This window comes from Rhinatrema bivittatum, chromosome 6, assembly GCF_901001135.1.
Source record: "Rhinatrema bivittatum chromosome 6, aRhiBiv1.1, whole genome shotgun sequence".
Lineage (NCBI taxonomy): Eukaryota > Metazoa > Chordata > Amphibia > Gymnophiona > Rhinatrematidae > Rhinatrema > Rhinatrema bivittatum.
Genome location: NC_042620.1, coordinates 181,008,599 through 181,034,167, shown reverse-complemented (window position 1 = coordinate 181,034,167; position 25,569 = coordinate 181,008,599). Strand labels below are relative to the sequence as shown.

Below are 25,569 nucleotides of genomic sequence, written 5' to 3'. Positions count from 1 at the left end.
CCTTCCCCCGATTTACGATTTTTTGACGATAAATCAGGGGAATTGGTATTGTATCGTGGCCCTAACGATTTTTGACGATTTAAAATATATCGGACGATATTTTAAATCGTCAAAAAACGATTCACATCCCGAGTACCTATTGCTGTTGTACCTTTTCCACTATATCCAAACAGGAATCTAACTTAAGAATCTTTGACTCTTGAGCAGATATTTTATTAACACTATCCTGAAGCGATTTGTTAGTGTCCATAACAACTGAAGTTAATGCTGTAATCGAAGAGTCAAGTTTAACCAACGCATTCCATAAGACTTCCAAAGTTATAATGGAGGGGTTTTAAAAGTTGAAAACTACCAACCTGGGCTTTGGTGACCTCTCTTATTCCGCCCAAGCTGTTGAATGCAACCTCCACTGAAACCGGAGGGACAGCAACAACTCCAGCAGAGTCCTTCATCTCGGGGCTCCTACACGTCCCGGCCGCTGCTTCCACACCCACCTTCGGCAGTGCAGGCGCTTCCATCCTTTCCAGATGAACACTCGTTGGTCGCTGGACCTCTTGCAGACCTTCCAATTGACACTCAGCATCCATGTGGTCCAACCAGGGTGGAAATGGTGTTGCTGGCACTCCTGGGCTCAGAGATCTCTTCGGCCATCAGTAGGGGCCTCCGCTCCACATCCCTTACCACTGCAGTGACCATCGCAACAGGAGCCAAATTAGGCGTTGCCACAAACAATTCTTCATCTGCGGCTGAGTCAGGCCAGGTAAGGGAGAACTTGTTATATTCTCCCAAAGCTTGGCTTTACGTTTAGTATGAGGCATAATTTACGGGGAAACTCCGAATTATTGAAGTACAGCCGAGGAGAGAGTTTCTTCTGTGCATCTCAGATGTCAGCCATCTTGTTTTCCCCCATCTGGACAGTTTTTATGCTGCTGAATGACTGGAAGGTAGATGTGATATCTTTTTCCAAGACACATTACTGTTTCCACATCTTTCCTTGGAGACTAAGAGAAACCTCTACAGCATAATTGCAATCCTCCAGCCCAGGGAGAAAGAATTAGATTAAAGTAGTATTTCAGCATGGTTGACTGAAAAGGTGCAGATTTGAAATACTCTATCTTGTATCATTTATATCCTTAAGAGGTGATAATTGATTTTGATGGAAAGTTCTTTCCTCTGTATTACTGGTGCTTTCAGGCAAAAATTCTTCTGCTTTTTGGCCCCTTATCTGCACTTTGAGCTATACCCAAATAGAGCCCAGCAGAGGCTCAGAGGTCAGTTTTACAATATAAATTCACCCTGAAAATAAAGGAGATGTGTACACGAGTGCTGTATAGTAACTCTATTAATCTATGCAGTGCTGAGCATTGCAGCATAATTGATGTGTATTCAGTTTTGTGGAAATGCTGCTTTAAGTAGCAAAAATGACAAGAGACAGGTAGTACCTTATACACTAACCAACTTATGGAGGCATGAGCTTTTGAGGACAGACCACTTCATCAAACTCAGATTAACACAGCTATCCCTCTGAAGATCTGCTTTAAATAGGTTTCTCGTGTTATCCTTTCCAGTAACACACAACCTGTTGTCATGACGTTATCACTTTTTTTTAACATGGGCCCAGTTGTCTCTGATTCACAATCTGTGATTTGATTTTAATGATCACTAAAACTTATTGTGAAAAAAAACCTCCTTAATCAATGATTTGCCAAACTAAGAATGTTGAGACAATTGAAACCATTAATTTCATGGAAGAATTTTAGATATATATTCAGTTCATGGTTTTTACAGGAATTGATTACTGTAACTCCACCCTTTTAGGTTTACCTAAATCCACTATCCAACCGCTGCATGTACTCCAGAATGTCGCAGTGCGCCTTCTGACAAATACCAAAAAAAGAGAACATATTACACCAGTTTTGCAAAGCCTTCATTGGCTCCCGGTCAAATTTTGAATTAAACATAAATTGTTATGTATCATTCATAAAATTTTATATGGTGAAAGAACTGACTGGTTGAATTCCACGATTAGGCTTCATGTGCCCCAAAGAATTGAGATCTGCGAACAAAGGTCTTCTTACAGTCCCCACAGTGAAATCCGCTCATTTAAGTGAGGTGAGAGACCGTGCCATCTCAATCGCAGGTCCCAAACTCTGGAACACCCTACCGCAAAATTTAAGATTACAACTTGACTTGAAAAAATTCAGGAAGGAGTTAAAAACATGGTGTTTCTAGCAGGTGTTTAAGGTTAATCTACAAGGCACTGACTGAGAGGTTTACGAGTTCCTATTTATCTTTATATTGTATGTAATTTTATTTTAGTCTTATTTATTTTTATTATGATTTATGTAATTTTATTCTACTGTTATTTTTATGTTTTTATTTGGTTTTAGTTATTATGTACACCGTAGTGATAGAAACATGTTTCTGTACAACAGTATAGAAGATTTGTACAAATAAATAGTCAAAAAAACATTGCAGTTATTAGGACCCAAGAAATGATTGGGCCCACAGAGTCTTTTGCTTTATTAAAGCCTAACTATCTATTGATCAGTTTTGAAGTGGTCCCCAACTGATGGTTTGAGGCATGTTGAAGAGGACAGAATTTAAAAAAAAACAAAAAACTGTTTTGTTTTGTTTTTTTATAGTTCTGATGGCAAACCTTTGAAACTTTATTACAAACTTGGCATATTTCTGTTCACCATAAAAATAACGTATGCATAGAGCCATAACCCTGTGTGGACTGCTTTACCACCTCATTGCTGATCCTGCTTCATCCCTCATCCTTCCCACTGTAAGCATATGTTTCCTCACCCCCCAACCACTACAGGCTGCCTTTCTTTTACCACCTTGTAAGCTGCTTCTCCTCTGCTTTCCTGATCCTCTGCCCCTTCCCTGTCCCAGGTTGCCCTAAACAGTCTTAAAGCTCTGAAAGTGGAAGTATCACCTGTGGTTAGCACTTTTTACTATTTGTAATTTTCTAAAATGGGACTAGAAAGGTTTGTCTTTAGGTGCAATCTCACTCTGGCTTGCAGTAGAAGGTTGGAATATTAATGTGTATGTTGAAAGAAAGGTTTGGTCTCATAAAGCAGCAGAAGCTAATAAAGTATGTATTCTTTCTCTAGATATAATGGAGAGTGGGATCTTGGCCAGGAGGTGCTTGATGATATCATTTACAGAGCACAACTTGAACTTTACTCTCAGCCACTACTGGTAAGTAACCAGGCTGCAGGCCAATATAATCCTTTTAAAAAGAAATATCTAATGTGTCGTGTACTTTCTAAAATTTTTATCAAGGCTATGTTAGGCATTTCAGCCAGTTTACTGATAAATACAGTAAAGGTAAAGCCAGGAATGAATTTACTGTTTTGTAAAAGGTTTCTGCTATTACAGAATCTGTCTCTTCCTATAGAATTTATTGCTCCCTATAGAATTTCAGGAAAGGAAGACCCAGACATGCTGCTTCCTTCTTTCTCAGGTGCTGACTAGATCATCACCCTCCCCCTGTTCTGCTCTCATACTAGGCTGCCAGACTGCCAGCTTCCCTATTGTTACCTTTCCCTCCCCTTGCTTGGCCACCATTTTCTTTCTAAAGGTATTGTTGGGCTGGCACATTATTTCCTTTCCACCCCTCTAACCCCCATTGGCTGGGCTACTGCCTTCTTTACAACCTGTGCACTGAATGAAGGCTCATGGCATCATAACTCAACAGATCAGTTCTGACTGAGCTGTAAAACCAAAAGACCAAAAAAAGGGGGGAAAAATTGAATCAAACACAACAGGTTGGATAAATATTTTATTTTAAAGGACATTTTTTATATAGATTTTGAATAAAAAATATTTTTTTTCATATAAACCGGTATGCAAATGTGCCATGGAATTTATCACACAATCTCTCCATAACCTGCCACAGAAAATCAAGGGCCCTAGTTGTAAAAATTGAATAGCAGCATAGATGTTAGTGCTTCATTGTCTAACTATATAAATGGGAGAAATATAATTCACAATTTTATTATATCCATGAGAAGTGATATTATTCCATATGTTAGGCATCTAGTCCGATTTCTTTGACTTGTGTTTCTAATGTTTGCTTTATAATGAAATTGCACTTGCTTGATATAATGAATTTCCTGGTATAGTAATTTCCATGGGAAAAATAGATGTTATGCTTTAGAAAGTTCTGTTGTGTGCATTTTCAAAAGGAACAATATTCATAATGTAAAATTATGAGACAAGTGTTATGCTTGTCTGTTCTTTATTCCGAGCCTTATGGAGCTGTTGAATTTTTCGCACGAGTCTGATATAGCTTACTTAGGGAAACTGGTTACTTATGTTATAATCAAAACAGTGAAAACAAGAGAAGTAGGGCAGAGAGAATCTCAAATGTCTATCATATTCAGATTCAAGGGAAATTTTAATTATAATTGTCTAGATGTATCATCAGATATTCCCAAATTCGTAAAGGTCACCCAGCACGGACTATGTTCCACATAATGAACTGCACTGGAAGGGAACCAAAATCACAATCTTGCAAGTGTTTAAATGTTGAAAGACAGACCAACTTCCAGGATATGTTAAAAAAAATATGAAGGCATCCAATCGAGCATTAAAGCTGCTTAGAGAAGGAGATGATACATTGATGTATCTCATCAACATAAACAAACAGTTTCACTAAGTAAGCTATGGAAGATCATGCGAAAAATTCAACAGCTTCATAAAGCATGGAATAAAGAACACAGACAGGCATAACACTTATGTCTCATAATGTTAAATCAGACACAGAAATTGATATTGCAAATTTTTATTGGGCTAGAGCAGAGATTGCATTACACTGGAAGCAATGGAAAGCACCAACCATAGCTGGAGTACAACATAGGGCGCTCTCCTATTATCAATTGGGACGGTTGACTGCTATACACCAGAACAGAGTGTCGACTTTTCAAAACACATGGGCACCTTTCCAGACATGGTTAGACAATCAAAGCTCACACACAACAGAACTTTCCATAAGAACATAAGATATGCCATAGTGGGTCAGACCAAGGGTCCATCAAACCCAGTATCATGTTTCCAGCAGTGGCCAATCCAAGTCACAAGTACCTGGTAAGTACCCAAACATGAGAGAAATCACAAGCTACTATTGATAATTAATTTCTGTAATAGCAGTTTATGGATTTTTCCTGATTTTCAAAAGCATTTACATGCTTAAAACTGGGTTTTACATGTCCAAATGGTGTTTACCATTTAAGTTAGCGTTTGAAATTTGCTACAATATGCACTGAATTGTTCAATAGGTTTTACCCGTATTAAGTGCATTTAACATGGGTAAGTGGCTTTTGAAAATTGCTACAATGTTATATCAACATGAGTAACTCCTTTGAAAATTCACCTGAGTACAGATTTACTGTTCTAGATTCTGTGCTATTAGTGATACCTAGTTGAATGAATTCTTAGACTAAAGTAAGTGTTTACATGCTAAATATTTTCTCCATTGATTAGCAGGGCTGAATTAGCTATGACACGAGTGACTATACCAGGAAATTCATTATATCAGGAAAGTGCAATTTCGTTATAAAGCAAACATTTAAAATATTTAAAGTATTTTTCAATGCATCCGTCTCGCATATATTGAATCCCGAGAGTCTGTCTGTCTCTCAACATTTAAATACTTTTCCCTCCTCCCCCTCCTCCCTCCCTCTCCCTGCCCACTCCTCCATTATCACGCCCACATCCTCCCTCCCTTAGAAATTTTCCCCCGCCTTATCCCCTCTCCTCTCCCCCCCTCAACATATTGTTTGTACATTTATATTCCATACCTTCTCTATTTTTCCCACTCCCCTCCCTTTCCCCCTCATTTCCTTCCTCCTCTTTCCATATTGCCCCTCTCCCCCCCTCTTCCCTCATAATATTTCCTTGTAATAATAATTTTAATCTTAATTTAATACTTTTAAATGTATTACTTCTAATAATATTCTACTATGTTATTATATTCTAATAATATTCCATTACCTTTTTACCTGCTGCTTATTTCTATTCAGTTGAGCCAGCTGTCACCCACTCCATCTTGGCTCCCCGCCCTGCTCCATGTCTCCCTCTTGTTTCCCTTTAAATTATTTTACTTTTTTTTCCCTCTGCTTCCCTTTAACTTTCCCCAGCTTGCATAATATCCTATTATCTTATCCGCACGCCATCTTCCTGTTCAGTTGTTTTTTCAGTTGACCCCCACCAAGTTGCTTCTCTCCCTGTACATTTCGTTTTTGTTCCATGTAAACAGATATGATGTATCTACGAATACCGGTTTAGAAAAGCTGTTAAATAAATAAATACTTATAAGACTGTGATTTTGGGTCCCTCCTAATGCAGTTCATTGTATGGAACATGGTCCAAGTCAGGGGACCATGTAACCCTTTACAAATTTAGGAATATCTGATGATACATCTGGACAATTATAAATACAATTTTCTTTGAATCTGAAAATGATGGACATTTGAGATTCTCTCTGCCCTACTTCTCTTGTTTTCAGTTACTTTTTGGTGAGGCAGTCACCTCCTGTTCTTTTTTATAATCAAAACTGGGCCAGACTTCCAGCATGCTTGGGACATGGATAAAGGATATCAGGTAGGGTATGTGAAAACACTATAAGAAGGGGCAACCAGGGGAACCCCAGAGACTTTTTATCAACTGACATTTACTGTGTTATGCTCATGTGATGGAAGTTTTTGCAGGCTGAGATACCTTTTTATTGAACTAATACAACACATTATGCATGGACTTTTGAGATCATGTAGGTCTGTTTCAGATCACATATTAAGATAAAATTCCTAACTTGGTAGAATTTTTTTTCTTGCAAAATATCAGCTGCTTATAAGGGCTCCGTGGCATATGTAAGCTAGTAATTTGTGTAATTCCTCAAGTCTTAGTAGCCAGGTGGTCCAAAACAGAAATTTTGTTTGCTGTTTACAGCTTGCCTTGAACAATATGCTGGCTGTATGCACTCTATATCCGGCTTTTGTTTGTGAAATTTCTGTCAGGCAGCATGTTGAATTCCTTTAGGAAATGACTCATTGCACCATTAGGTTTTAAGAATGAATTATGGGACCTAAGGAAACTGTCTGACACACATTATAACAATAAAAGTCATGTATTGTAGAGAGAGATTTACAGTTCATCAGTGAAATGCTTTTAGATATCATTAAAGCTAAAATGGCAATAGGGCTATGTTCCCAAAATGTTCAGTTCCACTTAGTGAGCAGAGCCTAGAGTTTTTATGAGCATAAAAAGACTTCTTTCTTACTTCTGTCCCCACTCTATCTTGTGTGTACAATTTGGTAAAGAATTTAATTTATTTTAAAAAACTTCCATTGACTCGGTAGGGCCAATTATGTGCTTTACATCCGGAAGGGACTATTGATTTTTTTTCTTTATGCTGGGATTCATTCCTTTATCAGCAGGGGGCTCCGACTGCAAACTGTGCGCACCACTAATACTCTATTTGAAACCTTATGCCAGTGTGCACCGACCATCAAAGGTATTATTTCCAAAATATATACACTGTTTAACAATACAAGGATTAGCGAGCCTAAGTATCGAGTGTTATGGGAGTCAGATTTTGGGGCCCAATTGGATGATAGCGATTGGGATACCATTTATACCATGGCTCGCAAATGCTCCATTTCAGCGGGGCTACAAGAAAACTGTTATAAAATGCTCTATTGATGGCACTACACACCAGCCGCACTCCATAGGTTCTACCCTTCTATCTCTGACCTTTGTTGGGGGTGTGGAGAACGCAGTACGTACTATCATGTTTAGTGGACGTGTCCGCGGATATGCAGCTTCTGGCATGCAGTGTTTAAGTGGGTGGCACAGATGTTGCAAGTTACTTGTAATGTACAGGCTTGGCATGCTCTCTTAGGTCTTCCATTGGCAGAACACAACACTCAGACACAGAAATTGATATTGCAAATTTTTATTGGGCTAGAGCAGAGATTGCATTACACTGGAAGCAATGGAAAGCACCAACCATAGCTGGAGTACAACATAGGGCGCTCTCCTATTATCAATTGGGACGGTTGACTGCTATACACCAGAACAGAGTGTCGACTTTTCAAAACACATGGGCACCTTTCCAGACATGGTTAGACAATCAAAGCTCCTTATAGTACTATAGGTGTCTGAGGACCTGATATCTGTTATGGAAACAGATCAGTGTCACGTCAAGCTAATTCTTGGGACACTAGAGAGGAACACTCCATATGTCCAGTACTAGTAGCGGATCTCATACATACCTTTCTGTTTAGTGGATTACTGTTTCCAGGTTTGCTATTGCTTCTGGATTTCCATATGATTTTGGATCTATATGTTGTACCTTTCTTTGCTATGTTTTGCATTATTCTCCAGCGGGGGGGGAGGGAAGGTGGGGTTTGTTTACACTATTTTAGTGGTAAAAATAGTCTCGGTGGTGTCTGTATAAGATTCTAACTGATGTCTGATGACTATTTATGATGTATTCAGACTCTTTATATTTTGCATTATTTGTGATGTTCTGGATATGTTCAGTTAGCTGGAACTGTTCTTGCTTCGTTTGTTATCTTGAATGCCTGTTGAGACAATAAAAACAGATTATATACAAAAAAAGAAAAATTATCACAACTTAAACTTGTACTAAATACCAAAAAAACGGAAATCATCTGGATAAACAGAAACCCACAAATATTAATACCTCCTGCTTTAGAAATGGGAAACTACCGAATTAATCCATCAAACCAAGTAAGAAACCTAAGAGTACATCTGGATGAAAACTTAAGTATGAAAACTCATATAAGTAATATGATTAAATCTGGCTACAACAAACTAAGGATACGGAGCTGATTGAAACCATTACTAATGACAACAGACTTCCACACAGTATTACAAACCTTGATATTGTCTAACCTTGATTATTGCAGTTCATTACTGCTAGAGCTTCCAGCTAGTAACATAAACCGATTCAACTACTTCAAAACGCTGCTGCAGTACTTTTAACAGGAACTAAGAAATATGATCATATCTCACCAATATTAATGGCACTACAGTGGCTACCTATCCAATCACAAATACACTATAAAGTATTAACAATAATATTCAACAGCATAAACCCTTACAATAATGGATTACTGGAAGTACACTCCAGCAACACAACCCCAATCGAATGCTGAGATCTCAGAACAAAGGCCTCTTAAAAATCCCTACAATAAGACACTCATTTGACTCAAATAGAGACAGACTGTTATCTGTAGCTGGCCCAAAACTCTGTAACTCCATACCTGAAGAAAGAATTTCAAGCGTGACATGAAAATTTGGCTCTTTAAAAATGCCTACAATTTAACATAGCCTTAGCCTTCAGATTACCTAATTGATAAATAAAATGCTCTGAAAAATAGCTCTCTGGAATCGTTTTTGTTATTAATAATCTTTTATGTTATATGAGTTTACCTTGTATGTAAATTTTATCTATGAATGTTTTTATGTAAACTGTTATGATCTTAGGAACTTCACATGGAATGATGGTATATAAATCACAAACATCGCCCAAAGCACACAATGTGTATTCCAGAGAACCTTTTAGTGGTAACACAAGCAATGCTCAATTGGCTTCACTGGTATATCCTTCATACAATTTCAAATAGCCATACTAAACATAAATTATATATGAATATATTATTTGATGTGGGACCCACACTCACAGAGTTTGTATATCAATCAAACTCAAAGTTGGTAATGGGTCACTTTACTTTATTTAGAATCCACTTTGTTTTGTTATTTTTTTGTTATTTTATATTTTGTTAAAATATGTGCGAAAAACTCCCAGTATGCTGACGAACTTCAATGCTGTATATCATGGAATAAATGCTCAATATAAACACGCATTGCATTTGGCAAACATTGAATGGATGTCCCGAATCACAATCCAACGCTAAATTTCATTTGTAGTAAAGAGAATGAAAGTCCCGACACGATCGTGTTTCGAGCCAGCAGGTCCTGCTTCAGGGGAAAATACATTACCAATTCTTCACTCCGTTCTATCAGCAGAATTTTTCAAATGGCTAATTTCCATATGCTTCTCCCGTGATCTGATGATGGTATATAAAACATTTAAATAAAATAAAAAATAAATGTACCTACGTGTCATGGCTAATTCATCCTGCTGTCTATAGAGAACACCATTTATGATAAGCAAACTTGCTTTTTTAAGATAACAAGGTAGTACTGAAGTGAGAGCAGGGCCAGTGCAAGGGGATTGGGCTCCCTAGGCACCTTCAGCCTTGCCCCGCCCCTGGTCACAGCCCCAACTCCAGGGGCAGGGACCATATGCCGCCAATCCCCCACCCTCCAAACCTCCCCCCTCCACCCCAAAAAAACACTTGGTCCAGTGGGGAGCCCAGGAGCGATCTATTGCTCCCGGGTCATCAGCTGCCACTAATCAAAATGGTGCTGGTGGCCTTCAGCCCCTACCATGTGATGGGGGCTACCAGTGCCATTGGTTGGCCCCTGTCACCGGCGCCATTTTGGTTAGTGGCAGCAGAGGCCCTGGAAGCGGCAGATCGCTCCCGGGCCCTCTGCTGGACCACCAGGGGGGCGTCGGGAGGATGACATGACCGGGGGGGGGGGGGGGGAGCAGGGTGAGGCGGGGGCTGGGCAGAATTTTAAAGGAGCACTTTTTGCCCTTTCAAAATTCTGCCGCCTGAAGTGGCCGCAAGCGGTGGCGGCGCCCCCTAAATCTCGGCGCCCTAAGCACAGGCCTAGTGGTTCCTCCGGCTCTGAGTGAGAGGATGTGAGCATTTGTACTCCCTGTCTTTTTTTTTTTTTTTTTTTTTCCCTAATAATCAGGTTTGAGTCTGAAGACACTGAAACACAATCTCTTTCAGGTTCCAAGCTTAACTTTATTTAACTCAGGAATAACACAAGTATACGGGTTCTGTTCACAGCAATGATTCATCATTAAAGCAAGCTTTCCTTGATTGTGGATTATAACACACACAAATCCAGTATGTGGCTGCACTCCTGTGTTAATGCAGATGCCCAAAGATTGTAAGAACACTGATGGAGACAGGGGCTGAAGGTGCTGTTTTTTTCCAGAGAACTGATTCATCAAGTGTCTTTATCCTTCTTGGAGAGTGTTCAGAAGGACCAGGATTTATTTATGGAAGATCAGTCTGGATGGGCAGCAAGCAGTAAAGAGGAGGTGGCCAAAATGGCAACTGATATCTCTGAAAGGAAATATTTTCCCCCATGGAGCAATCAACCTCACCTTACAGTTTCTTTGGGATATAATGGTGCACTTAGCAGCAGTGCTGACCATAAAATTGGATGGGGTTCAGCAAATCATGGCCAATTTTGGGAAATGAAAACTGCAAGCAGGAGAAATTACTTATTAGAAATGACAAGAAAAAAATTCTGCAGAGTAAAACAGGCTACCAGATTTGAAAGCCATGCTACTGATGCAATTAATAGCCATTGCTATTAATTGCATCAGTAGCATGGGATCTTCTTAGTGTTTGGGTAATTGCCAGGTTCTTGTGGCCTGGTTTGGCCTCTGTTGGAAACAGGATGCTGGGCTTGATGGACCCTTGGTCTGACCCAGCATGGCAATTTCTTATGTTTTTATGTCTGTCTGCTATCAGTGATCAGTCTGTAGCGCCATCATTGTTAGAAATAAAAGCTCAGAATATTCATCCTCTGTGTTTATGCTGCTATGTGACATATTGTTTTGTTTGGTTTTTTTCAGTGTCCTTTTAAAGGAAAAACATTTTAGGATCAAATTTGAGTGTTTTTCCTTGTATATTGTAAAAACATATGCCCTTGTTTTTCCCCATAGTTATGGACTTGTATTTTATGTTTGTCTTTTTTTTTTAATTTATTTCTGTTGTCCTCTTATTCTGTTTGAGATATTGGGAAATTGTTTCTTTTTTAAATATTTAAATGTTATATAAAATGTAGTAATGATATGATATGATAAGGATCCATTCCCACAAAACATAACAGATTTTGTGAAATTCGTTTTCCCATAGTGAGAACTTCAGGGGTGTATAGTCCTGTACATGTATATAAACACAGCTGCAAAGACACAAACATGTTTAAAATTTGTATTATTTGTTTTAGCCTTTTTAAACTAAAACTGTGAGGATTTCCTCAGTTAATGTAGATTAAGAATACAATGTCAATACAAGTGAACTGAGTTGCAAACTAGTTTCAAAGAGTAGGGCTGGTGTGATCAGATGTGCAAGCCGTGCATATTAGAACAGGTTGGCATCCTCTGGGAAGGGGTAGAAGATGACACAATGGCCATTGAAGAATAAAGGGAGGAGCTGGTGGCTGTTAGTCTGTGGGCATCAGGACTATAGTAATTGGATGTGAAGCAAAAGGAGGCACTTCACAGCACTCCTATTCTTACCCTATGGTGATTTTGATGCATTAGATGCTGTGGGGCACAGAAGAACGGCTCCCTCTTTATAGCTTCCCTTCCCCTGCCTGTCCCCATGCATGTGTTTTCATGGAAACAGGAGAAGGTAGAATAGGGAGAGCAGTTGTTCCACTCTGCTGGGTTCCTAAAACCTGCATTGGCTACCAGTAGAGAGAGGAGGGAAGGGAAGGGAAGGGTGTCACAGGCAAGCTATGAATGATATGTAAGGAGGGAAAACAATTCAGTTCTGAAAGAGGTGAGGTGAGTAGAGAGTGAATGTTGTTTCCCTGAAATTGGCAATGCAAACATAGAGATGTAGAACCTGACTGCAGATAGATCATATGGTCCATCCTGTCTCATCCTTGCTAGTGCCTCATGATGATCTATGTCCGGGGGGGGGGGGAAGAGGAGGAACAAGTTGCAGACGTTTAAGCAGAGCAAGAGCTCCTGCCACAATGAGCTGCTTTGAAGGGAGGAGAAGTGGAATGAATATGGCAGTGGGAGCAGAGCAAGAACTGCCCCTGCAATGATCTGTTTCTGTGGAGGGGAGGGAGGGAGGAGCAAATGAGATGGGGCGGAAAGAAAGAAGTCTTGCCACAGGCCTGATGAGAATGAACCTTGGGCTGGAGATTCCCCAGCCCTCTGTGAATCCTTGTTAAACATTTGTAAGGGAGTATTGGCATGGCTAAATAGTATATCTGTATCTTGCTACTGATGATTTCTCCTTTTCCCCATTATTTCCTTCAGGGCCTGGCTGATTAAGTGTGCATGCAAACCATTGAAGTGTGATTAAGCATTTTGGCTTCTTGTCCATACTTCATGTTGATATCAGTCCTCACACATGTTCCTTTCATTTCTTCCACTCTTTTCTATAGAGGACCAATGTTAATGTTGTAACTTTGCATGTCCAAAAAAATGATAATGAGGCTTATGCATACTTTAATGAGACTGTGCATTCTACAGCTTGGCTCAGTTGTGGATTCCAAAGACCTCATGCTTCCATTAACTGCCTATTTGCTGCTATTTAGCCCCCTGAGACCAACTTTTTTTTAGTCTCAGAATAGGGCTTAAAATATTCTGCCGAGCCTCCCTGAAAATCTATTTGTCACAGCCTGCTCTCTGCCATCACAGTGGTTCTTGACTTGGTTAGATTTTGACGTGATAGACACATCTCATAATATTTTGTAAAGATTATTTTAATAAGTGCATTTGCAGAAATATTATTTTATATTCCTCTATTCCCTGTACGTACCAGGATCAGTCCAGACAGCTGGGTTATGCCTCCCCTCCAGCAGATGGAGTCAGAGAGAAAACTGAAAGCACCCCCTAGATATACTGGTGTGCCACCTGCGGTCCTTCAGTATATTCTCTGACTCCAGCAGATTGAGAGGCATAACCTGCGGTCCTGGTCTGGTCAGGTTATTTGTACCGTAAAGTTAATTAAATAAGGGGAAATTTTGACAGAGGGACAAGATCATCGGGTATCTTTCTGTCCTCACTCCTGTCTGTTCGTGTTGGTGTTTTTTCTCCTTCAGCGCAGCGCGGTTTTCAGCTCTTTAGGGCAGGCACATAGGGCTCTGCCCTGTGACAGTTCCCGGGATAGGTGTCTTTGAGGCTGGGGGAGAGCTTACCGGTGGGCCGGTCACCCTCCCCCCACTTCCAGGGGTCCCAACCCTGAAGGGGGTTTTAAAATAAATTAAAAAAAAAAAAAAAAAGATTTTGATTTTTTCTCCACCTTAGTCCTGTCGGGCACAGGCGGTGGTTTTCTGTGTTTACCCCGGCCTGCCAGAGCCTCTTCAGACCCCGGAGGGGGTGGCTCGGCCACCCGACGAGCTGTGCTAGTGTGAGGAATTCACTCACCTCGATTTTCGCGCCTTTTTTCTCCTGGTGCCGTTTTTTTTGTCCCTGCAATGCCGCGATCTTCGGCCTGTGTGGCCTGTGCTGGAACGGGGGCGCGACTCTCGCGGGAGGGCCTTTGTCCCCGATGTCTTCCCGGGGACGAGGGACCCTCCCGGGGGCCGAGCGCTGCCCGCAGCGATTCGGGGCTGCATTCCCCGTCGCGGCATCGCAGCGCTTCTGCTAGCTGTTCTCCGGCCCCTCCTCCCTCGGGGAGGAGTGCGGCGGCCATCTTGGCCACGCGGCAATCGGACCCGGAGCTTTCGGAGGATGAGGCTTCCCTCCCCCCCTCCCCTGGCGGGCGAAACACGCGGTCTCCAGCCGTTTCGGATAGCCCTCAAGTCCCTCTTCCCTCGGGATCCCTTCGGGCAAATTTAAAACGGTCGGTCCCTTTTTCTTCTGATTTTGTGCTGCTTATGCACAAAGCCTTTTTGCAGGCTGAAGCGGGTTGGCAGCCAGAAGCCCCTTCTCCCCCTAAGGTTTCTAAACCTTCCTTACCTCAGGGACAGCCACTGGGAATGGGGTCCGCAGGGGCCAGTGTTCCCCGCCCACGGGGGGGGCTTGAGGGCACAGAGGCCGCGGATCCTGCTCTGGCTTCTCAGGATCAGTCAGACTTGCTGTTGGCTGACGACCAGTTGCCCGTGGAGGGGGACGACCCCCAGGTGCTGCGTTTATTCGGTAAGGAGGAATTAAGCTCACTAATTCTGCATGTCCTCCAGGAGCTTGAGCTCACGGCGCCCCCCCAGGACGCTGACACCTCGACGGGGGATATCGCGATGGCAGGGATCCGGGCCCCTCCTCAAACCTTTCCGTTCCATCATAAGGTTTTACAGATTGTTTCCAAGGAGTGGGAGCTGCCTGAATCCTCTCTGCGGGTCACTCGGGCTATGGAAAAGCTATATCCCTTGCCTAAAGATTCCTTGGAACTCCTAAAGACACCGGCGGTGGATTCGGCGGTCACAGCAGTGGTTAAGCATACGACTATCCCCGTCACGGGTGGGATAGCCTTGAAAGATCTTCAGGACCGTAAGCTGGAGGTCTTACTGAAGCGTATTTTTGATGTGGCGGCTCTAGGTGTCCGGGCAGCGGCGTGCAGCAGCCTCGTACAGAGGGCCAACCTGCGATGGGTCCAGCAGTTGCTGACCACGCAGGAGCTTCCTCCGGGCGAGGCTGAGCAGGCCAATTGTGTGGAGGCTGCAGTCGCTTATAACGCAGATGCCTTATATGATTTGTTGCGTACGTCGGCACGCATCATGTCCTCGGCTGTCTCGGCTCGGCGGTTGCTGTGGCTCCGTCGTTGGTCGGCGGACGCCACCTCAAAGGCAAGATTGGGCTCCTTTCCCTTTAAGGGCAAGCTGCTTTTTGGTGAGGAGCTGGATCAGCTCATTAAGGACCTAGTCGACAACAAAGTGTATAAGTTGCCGGAGGATAAGCCGCGCCAAGCTCGGGCGTTTGGGAATGCAAGGGCTCGCTTTCGTGGTCAACGACGTTTTCGTGCGGGACGAGGCGGTTCCTTTTCCCAGCGGCAACAGACCACGAGAACCCAATCTTGGTCTCCTTCCTTTCGGGGCAGGAGGCCTCAGCGTGGAGGCTCCTCGCAAAGTTTTGCTGCTATTAAGCCCGCGCAATGAAGGAGCGCAGGCCCATTCCTCCGTTCCCGTTATCGGAGGACGGCTGTCCCGGTTTTGGGAGGAATGGGTCAAGATAACTTCGGATCAATGGGTCCTCGATGTGGTCCGGTACGGTTACGAGTTGGATTTTGTACGTCCCCTCCGGGATCTTTTTCTGGTATCGTCGTGCGGTCCGATGGAAAAGAGGCTGGCTATAGCTCAGACGCTCGATCACTTACAGGCTCTGGGGGCGGTGACTCCGGTTCCACCGGACCAGTTGCGAACAGGTCGGTATTCCATTTATTTTCTGGTTCCCAAAAAGGAGGGTACTTTCCGACCCATCCTGGATCTCAAAGGGGTAAACAAGGCCCTGCGAGTGCCTCGCTTTCGGATGGAGACTCTACGGTCTGTTATTGCGGCCGTCCACAAGGGAGAATATTTGGCTTCTTTGGACTTGACGGAGGCTTATCTCCATATCGGTATCCGAGAGCGTCATCAACGGTTTCTATGCTTCATGGTGCTAGGGTCCCATTACCAGTTCTGCGCCCTTCCTTTCGGTCTGGCCACCGCGCCGCGCGTGTTCACCAAGGTGCTCGTCGTGGTCGCGGCTTCTCTTCGTCGGCAGGGGGTACTTGTGCACCCTTACCTCGACGATTGGCTCATCAGAGCAAAGTCGCACGCGGCTTGCAAACGGGCGGTTTCCCTGGTAGTGACTCAACTTCAGTCGTTGGGTTGGGTAGTCAACTTCGCGAAAAGCAGACTCGAACCGACACAACAACTGGAGTTTTTGGGCGCGCGCTTCGATACCTCGGTGGGCAAGGTTTTTCTTCCTCGTCAGCGCATGTTCAATCTCATGACCCTGGTCCGACGTTTGCGGGATCTCCCATCTCCCACGGTGTGGGATCATTTACAGCTTATTGGTCATATGGTATCTACTATGGAGATGGTACAATGGGCCTTCGCGCATATGCGGCCCTTACAGAGATCTCTGCTTTCTCGATAGGATCCCAGATCAGAGGATTTCGGTCTGGAACTCCCTCTACTGGAGGAGGCCCGCTCCAGTTTCGCCTGGTGGCTCAATCCGAACAACCTGCTCCAAGGAGTGACCCTAGAACCCCCATCTTGGCTGGTGGTGACTACGGATGCCAGTCTGTCTGGTTGGGGGGTGGTCTGCCAATCCCGAGCTGTTCAGGGCACCTGGACAGCACGCCAGTCCACGTGGTCCATCAACCGCCTGGAAACCAGAGCGGTGCGTCTAGCCTTGCGTCGCCTCCTTCCACTGGTAAGCGGCCGGGCGGTCCGAATTCTGTCAGACAACGCGACTACAGTGGCGTACATAAATCGGCAGGGGGGCACGAAAAGTCGTGCGGTAGCGATAGAGGCTGCGCTGCTGATGACTTGGGCGGAACGCCACCTTTCGCGTCTAGCGGCCTCCCACATTGCCGGCGTAGACAACGTGCAGGCAGACTACCTCAGTCGACGACATCTGGATCCCGGCGAATGGGAGCTTTCGCCGGAGGCAATGATGCTCATCGTGCAGCGCTGGGGGATTCCGCACCTCGATCTCATGGCGACTCGAGCAAATGCGAAGGCGGCGCGGTTTTTCAGTCGAAGAAGAGAGCACGCGTCGGAAGGAGTGGATGCGCTGGTACTGCCGTGGCCCCGTCACATCCTTCTGTACGTGTTTCCACCGTGGCCCCTGGTGGGGAAGGTGTTACGCCGCATAGAGTCCCATCAAGGTCCGGTGATTCTCGTGGCTCCGGAATGGCCACGTCGTCCATGGTTCGCGGATCTAGTCAACCTGGCGGTGGACGGCCCTCTAAGGTTAGGTCATCTTCCCAACCTTCTGAGTCAGGGTCCAGTGGTTTTCGAGCTGGCGGATCGATTTTGTCTGGCGGCCTGGCTTATGAGCGGAAACAGTTGAGGAAACGTGGTTACTCGGACGCGGTGGTGTCTACCCTGCTTCGAGCGCGTCTGTCTTCTACTACTCTTGCTTACGCTAGGGTTTGGAAGGTCTTCCATGCTTGGTGCGCCGGATTGGGTATCACACCTAAGCGTTCGACGGTCCCTCAGATCCTCATGTTCTTGCAGGAGGGCCTGACGAAAAGGTTGGCCTATAATTCGCTTCGTGTCCAGGTGGCGGCTCTGGGATGCTTAAGAGGTCGGTTGGACGGGTCTTCCCTTGCGTGTCATCCCGATGTAGCTCGGTTCTTGCGAGAGGTTAGGAACTTACGTCCTCCTCTTCGGCTTCCCTGTCCTTCCTGGAACTTGAATTTGGTTCTACGTGGTTTGTGTGTGGCTCCGTTTGAGCCTCTACACTCGGCTTCGTTGAAGGATCTGACCCTCAAGACGGTTTTTCTTGTGGCTATTTCCTCGGCTCGGAGAGTGTCGGAGCTCCAGGCTCTTTCTTGCAGGGAACCGTTCTTGCGTATTTCTGATTCGGGTGTTTCCTTGTGAACCGTGCCGTCCTTTTTACCTAAGGTGGTCTCGGCGTTTCAGGTCAACCAGACGGTTGAGCTACCCTCCTTCTCGGCGGAGGACTTGCGGTCTCCTCCAGGTAAGGACTTGCGACGTCTGGACGTCCGGCGAGTTCTCCTGCGATATTTGGAGGTTACCAACGAATTTCGAAAGTCGGATCATCTCTTCGTGTTGTGGAATGGGCCCAAGAAGGGGCTGCCGGCATCTAAGGCTACGATTGCTCGGTGGTTGAAGGGGGCCATTGCGTCCACATACATTGGCTGCGGTAAAACTGTTCCGGATGGGCTCAAGGCTCATTCGTTGCGTGCTCAGGCGACTTCGTGGGCGGAGAATCGATTGGTCTCTTCCCAAGAGATATGTAGGGCGGCCACTTGGAAATCTTGGCATACGTTTGCCAAGCACTATCGCCTGGATGTCAGGGGGCCGTCCTCACAGTCGTTTGGTAGCAGCGTGATTCGAGCGGGACTCTCAGGGTCCCACCCCAGTTAAGGCGGCTTGGGTACATCCCAGCTGTCTGGACTGATCCTGGTACGTACAGGGAAAGGAAAATTAGGTTCTTACCTTTGCTAATTTTCGTTCCTGTAGTACCATGGATCAGTCCAGACGCCCGCCCTCTTCTTCTGGGAGTCCGCTCGTGTTTTCTTTCCGGTTCGTGTCCACGCCACAGATGACGCGTGTTTTCGCGGTACCCTGTTCGGTTATTGCATGTTACCTGTACATTTTTGATGTTCTATTTGTTTGTCTGTGTTTCTGGAGGTTCCTGTTTGATCTGGCCTCTAGGTTGGCATACACTCTGAGTTTTTGGAAAATTTTGGGGGTGGCATTTATCATAGTTGGATTCCTGTCTGCTTTGATATCACATATACTGAAGGACCGCAGGTGGCACACCAGTATATCTAGGGGGTGCTTTCAGTTTTCTCTCTGACTCCATCTGCTGGAGGGGAGGCATAACCCAGCTGTCTGGACTGATCCATGGTACTACAGGAACGAAAATTAGCAAAGGTAAGAACCTAATTTTCCTTTCTTTGTCCTGTGCTTACTGCTTTTTGACCTTTTCTCAGACCTAGTCAGAAAACTATTTGAATTGGAATAGTGTCTTATTTAGCAACTTTTTTGTTAAAATGTCATCTGTCAAAGGTTCTTGTTTGGTTTCATTCTAGATCATCATCATCCATCCATCTTTTCCTAGATCTACTCTGATCTATTTCCTGGTAGGTTTATATTGAAGATCATCTTGTTTAGGTATCTCCCATATTACTTTTTTTTAATGTATTTTTCATCATTCTTAGTTATATTTGAGTTTCTCACTCACAGAATAAATATTTAGTTCTTAGATCTTCATTTCCTAATTCTATCTTGTCTCTTATCTTTGTTGAAATCTTTAAAATTTCATTTTTAATTTTTGGAAGCCAGAGAACTCCATTTATCCAAATTAAAACATATTCTCATGTTTTTGGAAGGGAAAATTATAGGACCCCATAAAGAAAAATTGGAAGCCAATTATTTCCACTCAGATTGAGGTTAATGGAAGTCATAATTGGAAATGGAAGGTCAAAGCATTTTTAAAAAGATCCTTTTTTTAATTAACTTTTTAAAATTAAGATATGGGGCTAGTGGTCCTTCTTAGCTGGAAACAATCTTGGCTGCATAACATTTGTTTTCAGTTTGATATTAACTTCCATGATCAATGTGTAGAGTGGGTGTGGTGTATGTAAAGAAGATACCTGTTGGATTACTTTTGATTACAAATAAATGTCTGAGACTGAGAGCTGAAGTTATTTGGGTGAGGTTTAATATGACACTTGTAGCAACTGGGTGCAGATTAGTAATGTGGGTTACCTCCTGTAAATAGATTTGTTGCATTTCCACTTTCTTTCAGACAGTATTTATTTTGACTCTCATGCATCCCAAGCTATTTTTGACCCACTTCATTCTGGCTTCTTCCCTCTACATTTCATGGAGACAGCCCTTGCTAAAGTATCCAGCAATCCTTCCTGGATTTTCTTCTCTTCTGTTCTTTCACTATACTTGTTCCTTTGGTGCTCTCAACTATTTTCGTAGTTTTCATTACCATATTTACGCTGGTAACTGCCAGATCTAACCATTGGCATCAGAACTTTCAACAAAAGTGCAATCTTAAATCTCAGCCTACTTGTCTGGCATCACCTGGATTTCCAGCTGCCAACTCAAACTTACTATGGCCAAAGAACTTATTCCCTCTTTCTCTCTCTCTCTCTGTGGGTAATGCCAGTCATCTAGTCCCTTTAGTTTGCAACCTTGGGGTAATCTTCACTTCACTTCTCTGCATACTGTCATTTTCTTCTCTATAACATCACTAAAATCCATCCTTTACTTTTTGAACATTACCAAAGCCCTTATGTAGTCTCTCTCTTCACTTCCAGCTTAGGCTATTGTAACTTGTTCCTCACTTGTATTAGTAGTATTACTATTTATTACAACTTATTATCCATACAAATCACAAATAGTAGTTCATGGCAGATTACAAAGTAGGGTTACATACATAAGGATAGACAAATTAAAAACAAAACATAAGCAAAATGACAAAAAGCAGTTAAAAGCAATTACTATGGTACAGCAATTCATACTGTCCTACAAAGATGACTGACATTTCCTGATCATATGCCCGCCACTGTACAATCCACTTCTATCACAATCTGTCTAAAATTTAGTTGTCCCACTTATCTTCCTTCACTGCCATTTTAAGCATGTAATCCTTTCTATCAGGTCACGACATTAGCTCCCCACATACAGTTCAAGCTTCTCCTACTCATCTGTAAGTCCCTTTACTCTCAGCTCCTCATCCCTTCTTGTGACCCCCATTCATTAGGAAAGCTGCTATTAACTATTCCCTTCTCTATTGCCACCTGCTGATTCTGCTTCATATGCCTAAAACAGTCTTCTGAGTGAGTGTGTCATGCCCCTTTGGCCATATTCAAATTCTGGCTTTTAAACTTTAAACGCTGGCTCTTCCCAATCATGCTCTTGATTTTAATGATGATTGCTCTAATAAAAATATATTACCTGAAACCTTCTGTTTGTTGTAGATTGTAAGTCCCACAAAGCAGGGACTGTCTTATATACATCTATACAGCACTGCATTCATCTAGTAGCCCTATAGAAATGAGTAGTAGTAGTTTGCCTGTCCTACTAGAAGCTTGTAATTTAAAGTCTGGTTATCAAAACCAAGATGCTAACAAAGGCAGAAAGTAATAGTACTGTTAGATCATGTGTGGGTTTGTTTGTTTTGTTTTTTTTGCTTAAGCATGGAATTACTACTGATTTGAGTTCAGGCTGATTGTAGAATTTTTACAGAAAATTTGTTATTTTATTTTAGGTTGCAAATGCTATGAAAAACTCATTACCATTTGATGCCCCAGATACTTCTCAGCAAGGCCAGAAGGTGCTGAAAGTAGAGGTGACGCCCACAGTACAAAGGATTTCTCGTACCGCCATCACTACAGCATCAATCCGCCGCCATCGCTGGAAGAGAGAAGGTAAACATGCCTGCTCTAGTGCATTCCAAAAGCTCGCCTCCATGCTGCTTTTTCATTGCTGTGTGAAATGGCTTCTGGCTTGTGTGTTTAGAAAATGGAGTTCAGAAAAAACTTGTCAAATTTGTCCTGAGATTCTTAAAAAAAAAAAAAAAAAAAAAAAAAAAATCCCTATTGTATATCTCTTTCACCTCAAGAAACTGTAGCCTCTTACCAGTTAGTTTGGATGGGACTGAGGGAAGGAGGAACACGGTGCTTGCTGGAACTGCTAGTGTGAAAGACACAATAGAAGGTTAAGAGGATAAGGTTTGAAAATCTCAAGTATTTGTGGCAGTGTAATTGGAGGAGACTCCATTCTGCAAGAAATTTTATGATGCCTCTAACACCAGATTCCAAGAATAAGTAGAGGTTAATAAAAGAGACTGAAATTTGCATTGCATAGGTGGGGAAATAATGTGAACTATGCTTGGCCTGGTACTTGGTGTGCCCAGTTGGTGAGGTACAAGCATACTTCTTTTGAAAAAAACCTATAACTTGAGTTTACTAATCTAATATTATATAACTGAATCAAATCTCATTGTACCAAACTGTTCATATTGCTGAATATCCACTTACTGAAAAATACTTTGAGATGGGACTGTCTGATTTTTGGCTGGATAACACTAGGAAATTGTTCTAATTCTTACAGATGCCATAGACTGATTAGTGTCTTTCTCTACTTTTCTCCACTGAACTAATATCTTCATTTATTGCAGTTTATTCTGCAGAATTGTCCAAAACTAATAGGAATAAAGAAATGTAATATTTAATACCCATTTTAGTATACAAATAAACTTTAAGAATTTTCTTCAAAGACCAGTGGAATCACCATTCACTGACTGTGATATCCTTGCTGCCTCAGCACAAATTGTAGGATTTCCAGAGCATTCTTAGAAAGTGTTTACAAACACTAAAGAACATGCATGACAGTTTTCATGCTTCTATATACCTCCAGCATTCCTTGGTCCATTTTGTTTCCACTGGCAAGATGTACATTTTTCCTGAGTGCAGCTAACCCCAGTTGGGGTCAGCTGTATTATGAAAAAATGTCCTGGCAGCACAGAAGCATGAGAATTGGCACAGAAGCATGAGAATTGGCATGCATGTGAAGACTCTATTTGGCAGTTTTTTGCTTTAGAACATTTTTTTTCTAACAACGTGCTTCAGAAAGTAGTTTTTCCCTGTGCAGTAAGTTTTCTTGCTTTTTTGACAATCCTGTTAATGAGCTTTTCATTTTAGGCTAGAGTTGCCTGTTCATGTTTTTCCCAAAGTGCACACAGAAGATGTTCCTCACAAACCATAGTCTGCTTCATGTGCTTCAGAAGCGAACATGACTTGACTCTTTGTAGCATCTGCTTAAGGATTTTACCAAAGGCAATTAAGTATTACTAGTTTGGATTGGACTCCTATCTTGCAGAATTGAAGAAGACCAGATCCACTGAACTAGCATCAAAGATGAAAATGAAGGCCTGTGGAACTGCAGTGGTGGTATGGATGTGCCAAAGGGAAGCATCCACACTTTTGGTACCAAAGGAAGAAGCCCTAGTGAGGAGAGAAACCTCATTCTTCCACTGTTTCAGGATAGAGCCAAGAAGACACAGCACCAAGTGTTCACAGGTGTAGAAGAACTGGCACTAATAAACTTTGACATGATTCTAAGAACAAGGATATTCTAGAGGCTGCACACCAAAACCCAAATTGGCCGTGACTGGAGGATAGCTTTATCTACTTCCAAAGCATTTACTATCATGGTCCCCAAAGGCCTAGCTTCATACCTTCAGGGCCTCTCCAAACCTGTGGAGAGAACCATTCAATCTGCTGGTTACCCTCATAGCTTCAATTCTATAGTCTTTGAGGAACAGTTCCAAAGACAAATAAGAGGCAGTGGTTCCACATGTGAAGAATACAGAACTGCAAGCATTGACTGGCTCCACCCCACTTGGAGTGTCCAACACACCTGCAGTTGCCTCCCCTTTTGGTATCAAGTGCACCAAGTCAGAGCCAAACAGGCTTAGAGAGGAAAGATTTTCCAGCTCCTTGGTGCTGACTTGCCCCAAGGCCCCAGGAGTTATATTCAGTGCTGAAAGGCAGTTAATTCAAGAGTTGGCCACCCTCCAAGACATTACCTATTATTCTGAGAGTAAATCTGAAGAGTTCCCCATGCAATATGAAGGAACCCTTAACTCCAGAGGTAACACATGTCCCCACTTGAGGAACTTTTTCTTTACAAATATTGTACAGGTGATGACCAAATACATCCCAGTTAATTTAAAGCTCAAAGGAGAACCCAGAGCATAGCTTTTTCATTGTCTCAAATACCTGGATGCCCCAGAGGAATTGGTAGTACTGTCCGTCCATCTTCCTAGTAGGATATGTGTAGGAGGTTGTGGAAGAGCCCACATGCCAAGCTCCTAGTTAGAAAGAAGGAGGTACTTTTATGTTTAAAGGTACCTTGAAGAGTAGAACAATAATAATAATAATGTAACATATGAAACTGTGTCCCTACTTATCTGTGACAACAACAACATTTGTCAGAATCAATCCAGTTTTTGCTAGTTTCAAGAGGTCCAAAGTACACATTAATATATAAACATATATATTGAATAAACTGGCAAAAACTGGTTTAATTGATTCTGACAAATGTTGGTGTTGTCACAGATAAGTAGGGACACAGTTTCATATGTTACATTATTGTTTATTTTTGGAACAAGCTAGCAGATAAGGAAACTCTATCAATTTAAACCACCAAAACAATAAGACCAAGGAATAAGAGTACCCAGTACCATGTCAAGACAGCTGAGGGGTTTGATTGGTCCCAGTTGCCAAACCAATCTTTAGCCCTGAAAAATGCAAAGAAACTTAAGATACATGCCTCTATGCTCTCTGGACATTAAGACCTTGGACTGTTTTGGGAAGAAGCATTACCAGAATGCTATCCTATAGTTCTACATAGCATCCTACCAGTTTGACATTATAAAGCTTGTTCCTACTATTCTAGAAAGGGCACAAAAATTCACTGATTCTTTTCAAGAGGAACAGAAGGAATTTCATTCACGTTTGGAAGACCATGAAGAATGTGAAAAACATCTAGTATACTCAGCCTATATTGTCAAAATTCCATAAAAAACCATCACTGTTGATGAGCACAGACTCATGGCTTCAAGCTTTTGGTCTTGTGAAAATGTATGGGAAAGGCTCACAAACGTGCCTTGCACTGGAAAGAATCTACTGGAGGCAGTAGATCACTGAAAGACCACCATACAACTCTTCAAGTTCAAAGCCTCTCTTCCACCACCCACCTGCAAATCACTTTGTATTCTGGAAGTACAGGAGTTATTAACCCAGCAAACAGTTTTTTAAAAAAGAAAATGCTTCCAGGGTTCAGCTTGCCACAGGAATTATCGAGGCTTCATGCTGTGCATCATTAAGATAGAAGCTCTAAGCCCCAGTCTGCTGCCCAGTCGAATGATGATAGCCAGTACTCCAGCCTTTGTTCAAAAGGTCTCCCTGTAGGAGGGAGGCTAAGATTTTATACAGCCTTTAGCAGCAGGGGTCCTTCAGATAGTGAAAGTGAAAAGATTACACCTATTAAAAT

At 42.8% G+C, this 25,569-nt stretch overlaps 1 protein-coding gene across 6 annotated transcripts in view; it reads left to right on the top strand.

Moving 5' to 3' along the window:
• Positions 1-25,569, top strand: part of FAM126B (family with sequence similarity 126 member B) — a 221,862-nt gene that overhangs the window by 161,135 nt on the left and 35,158 nt on the right. For all 6 annotated transcript variants that reach the window (XM_029606225.1, XM_029606224.1, XM_029606227.1 and 3 more), the window contains 2 exons: positions 3,123-3,210; positions 21,779-21,938. In XM_029606225.1, the coding sequence (XP_029462085.1) occupies positions 3,123-3,210; positions 21,779-21,938 (248 nt within the window). The remainder of the gene's footprint in view (positions 1-3,122; positions 3,211-21,778; positions 21,939-25,569) is intronic.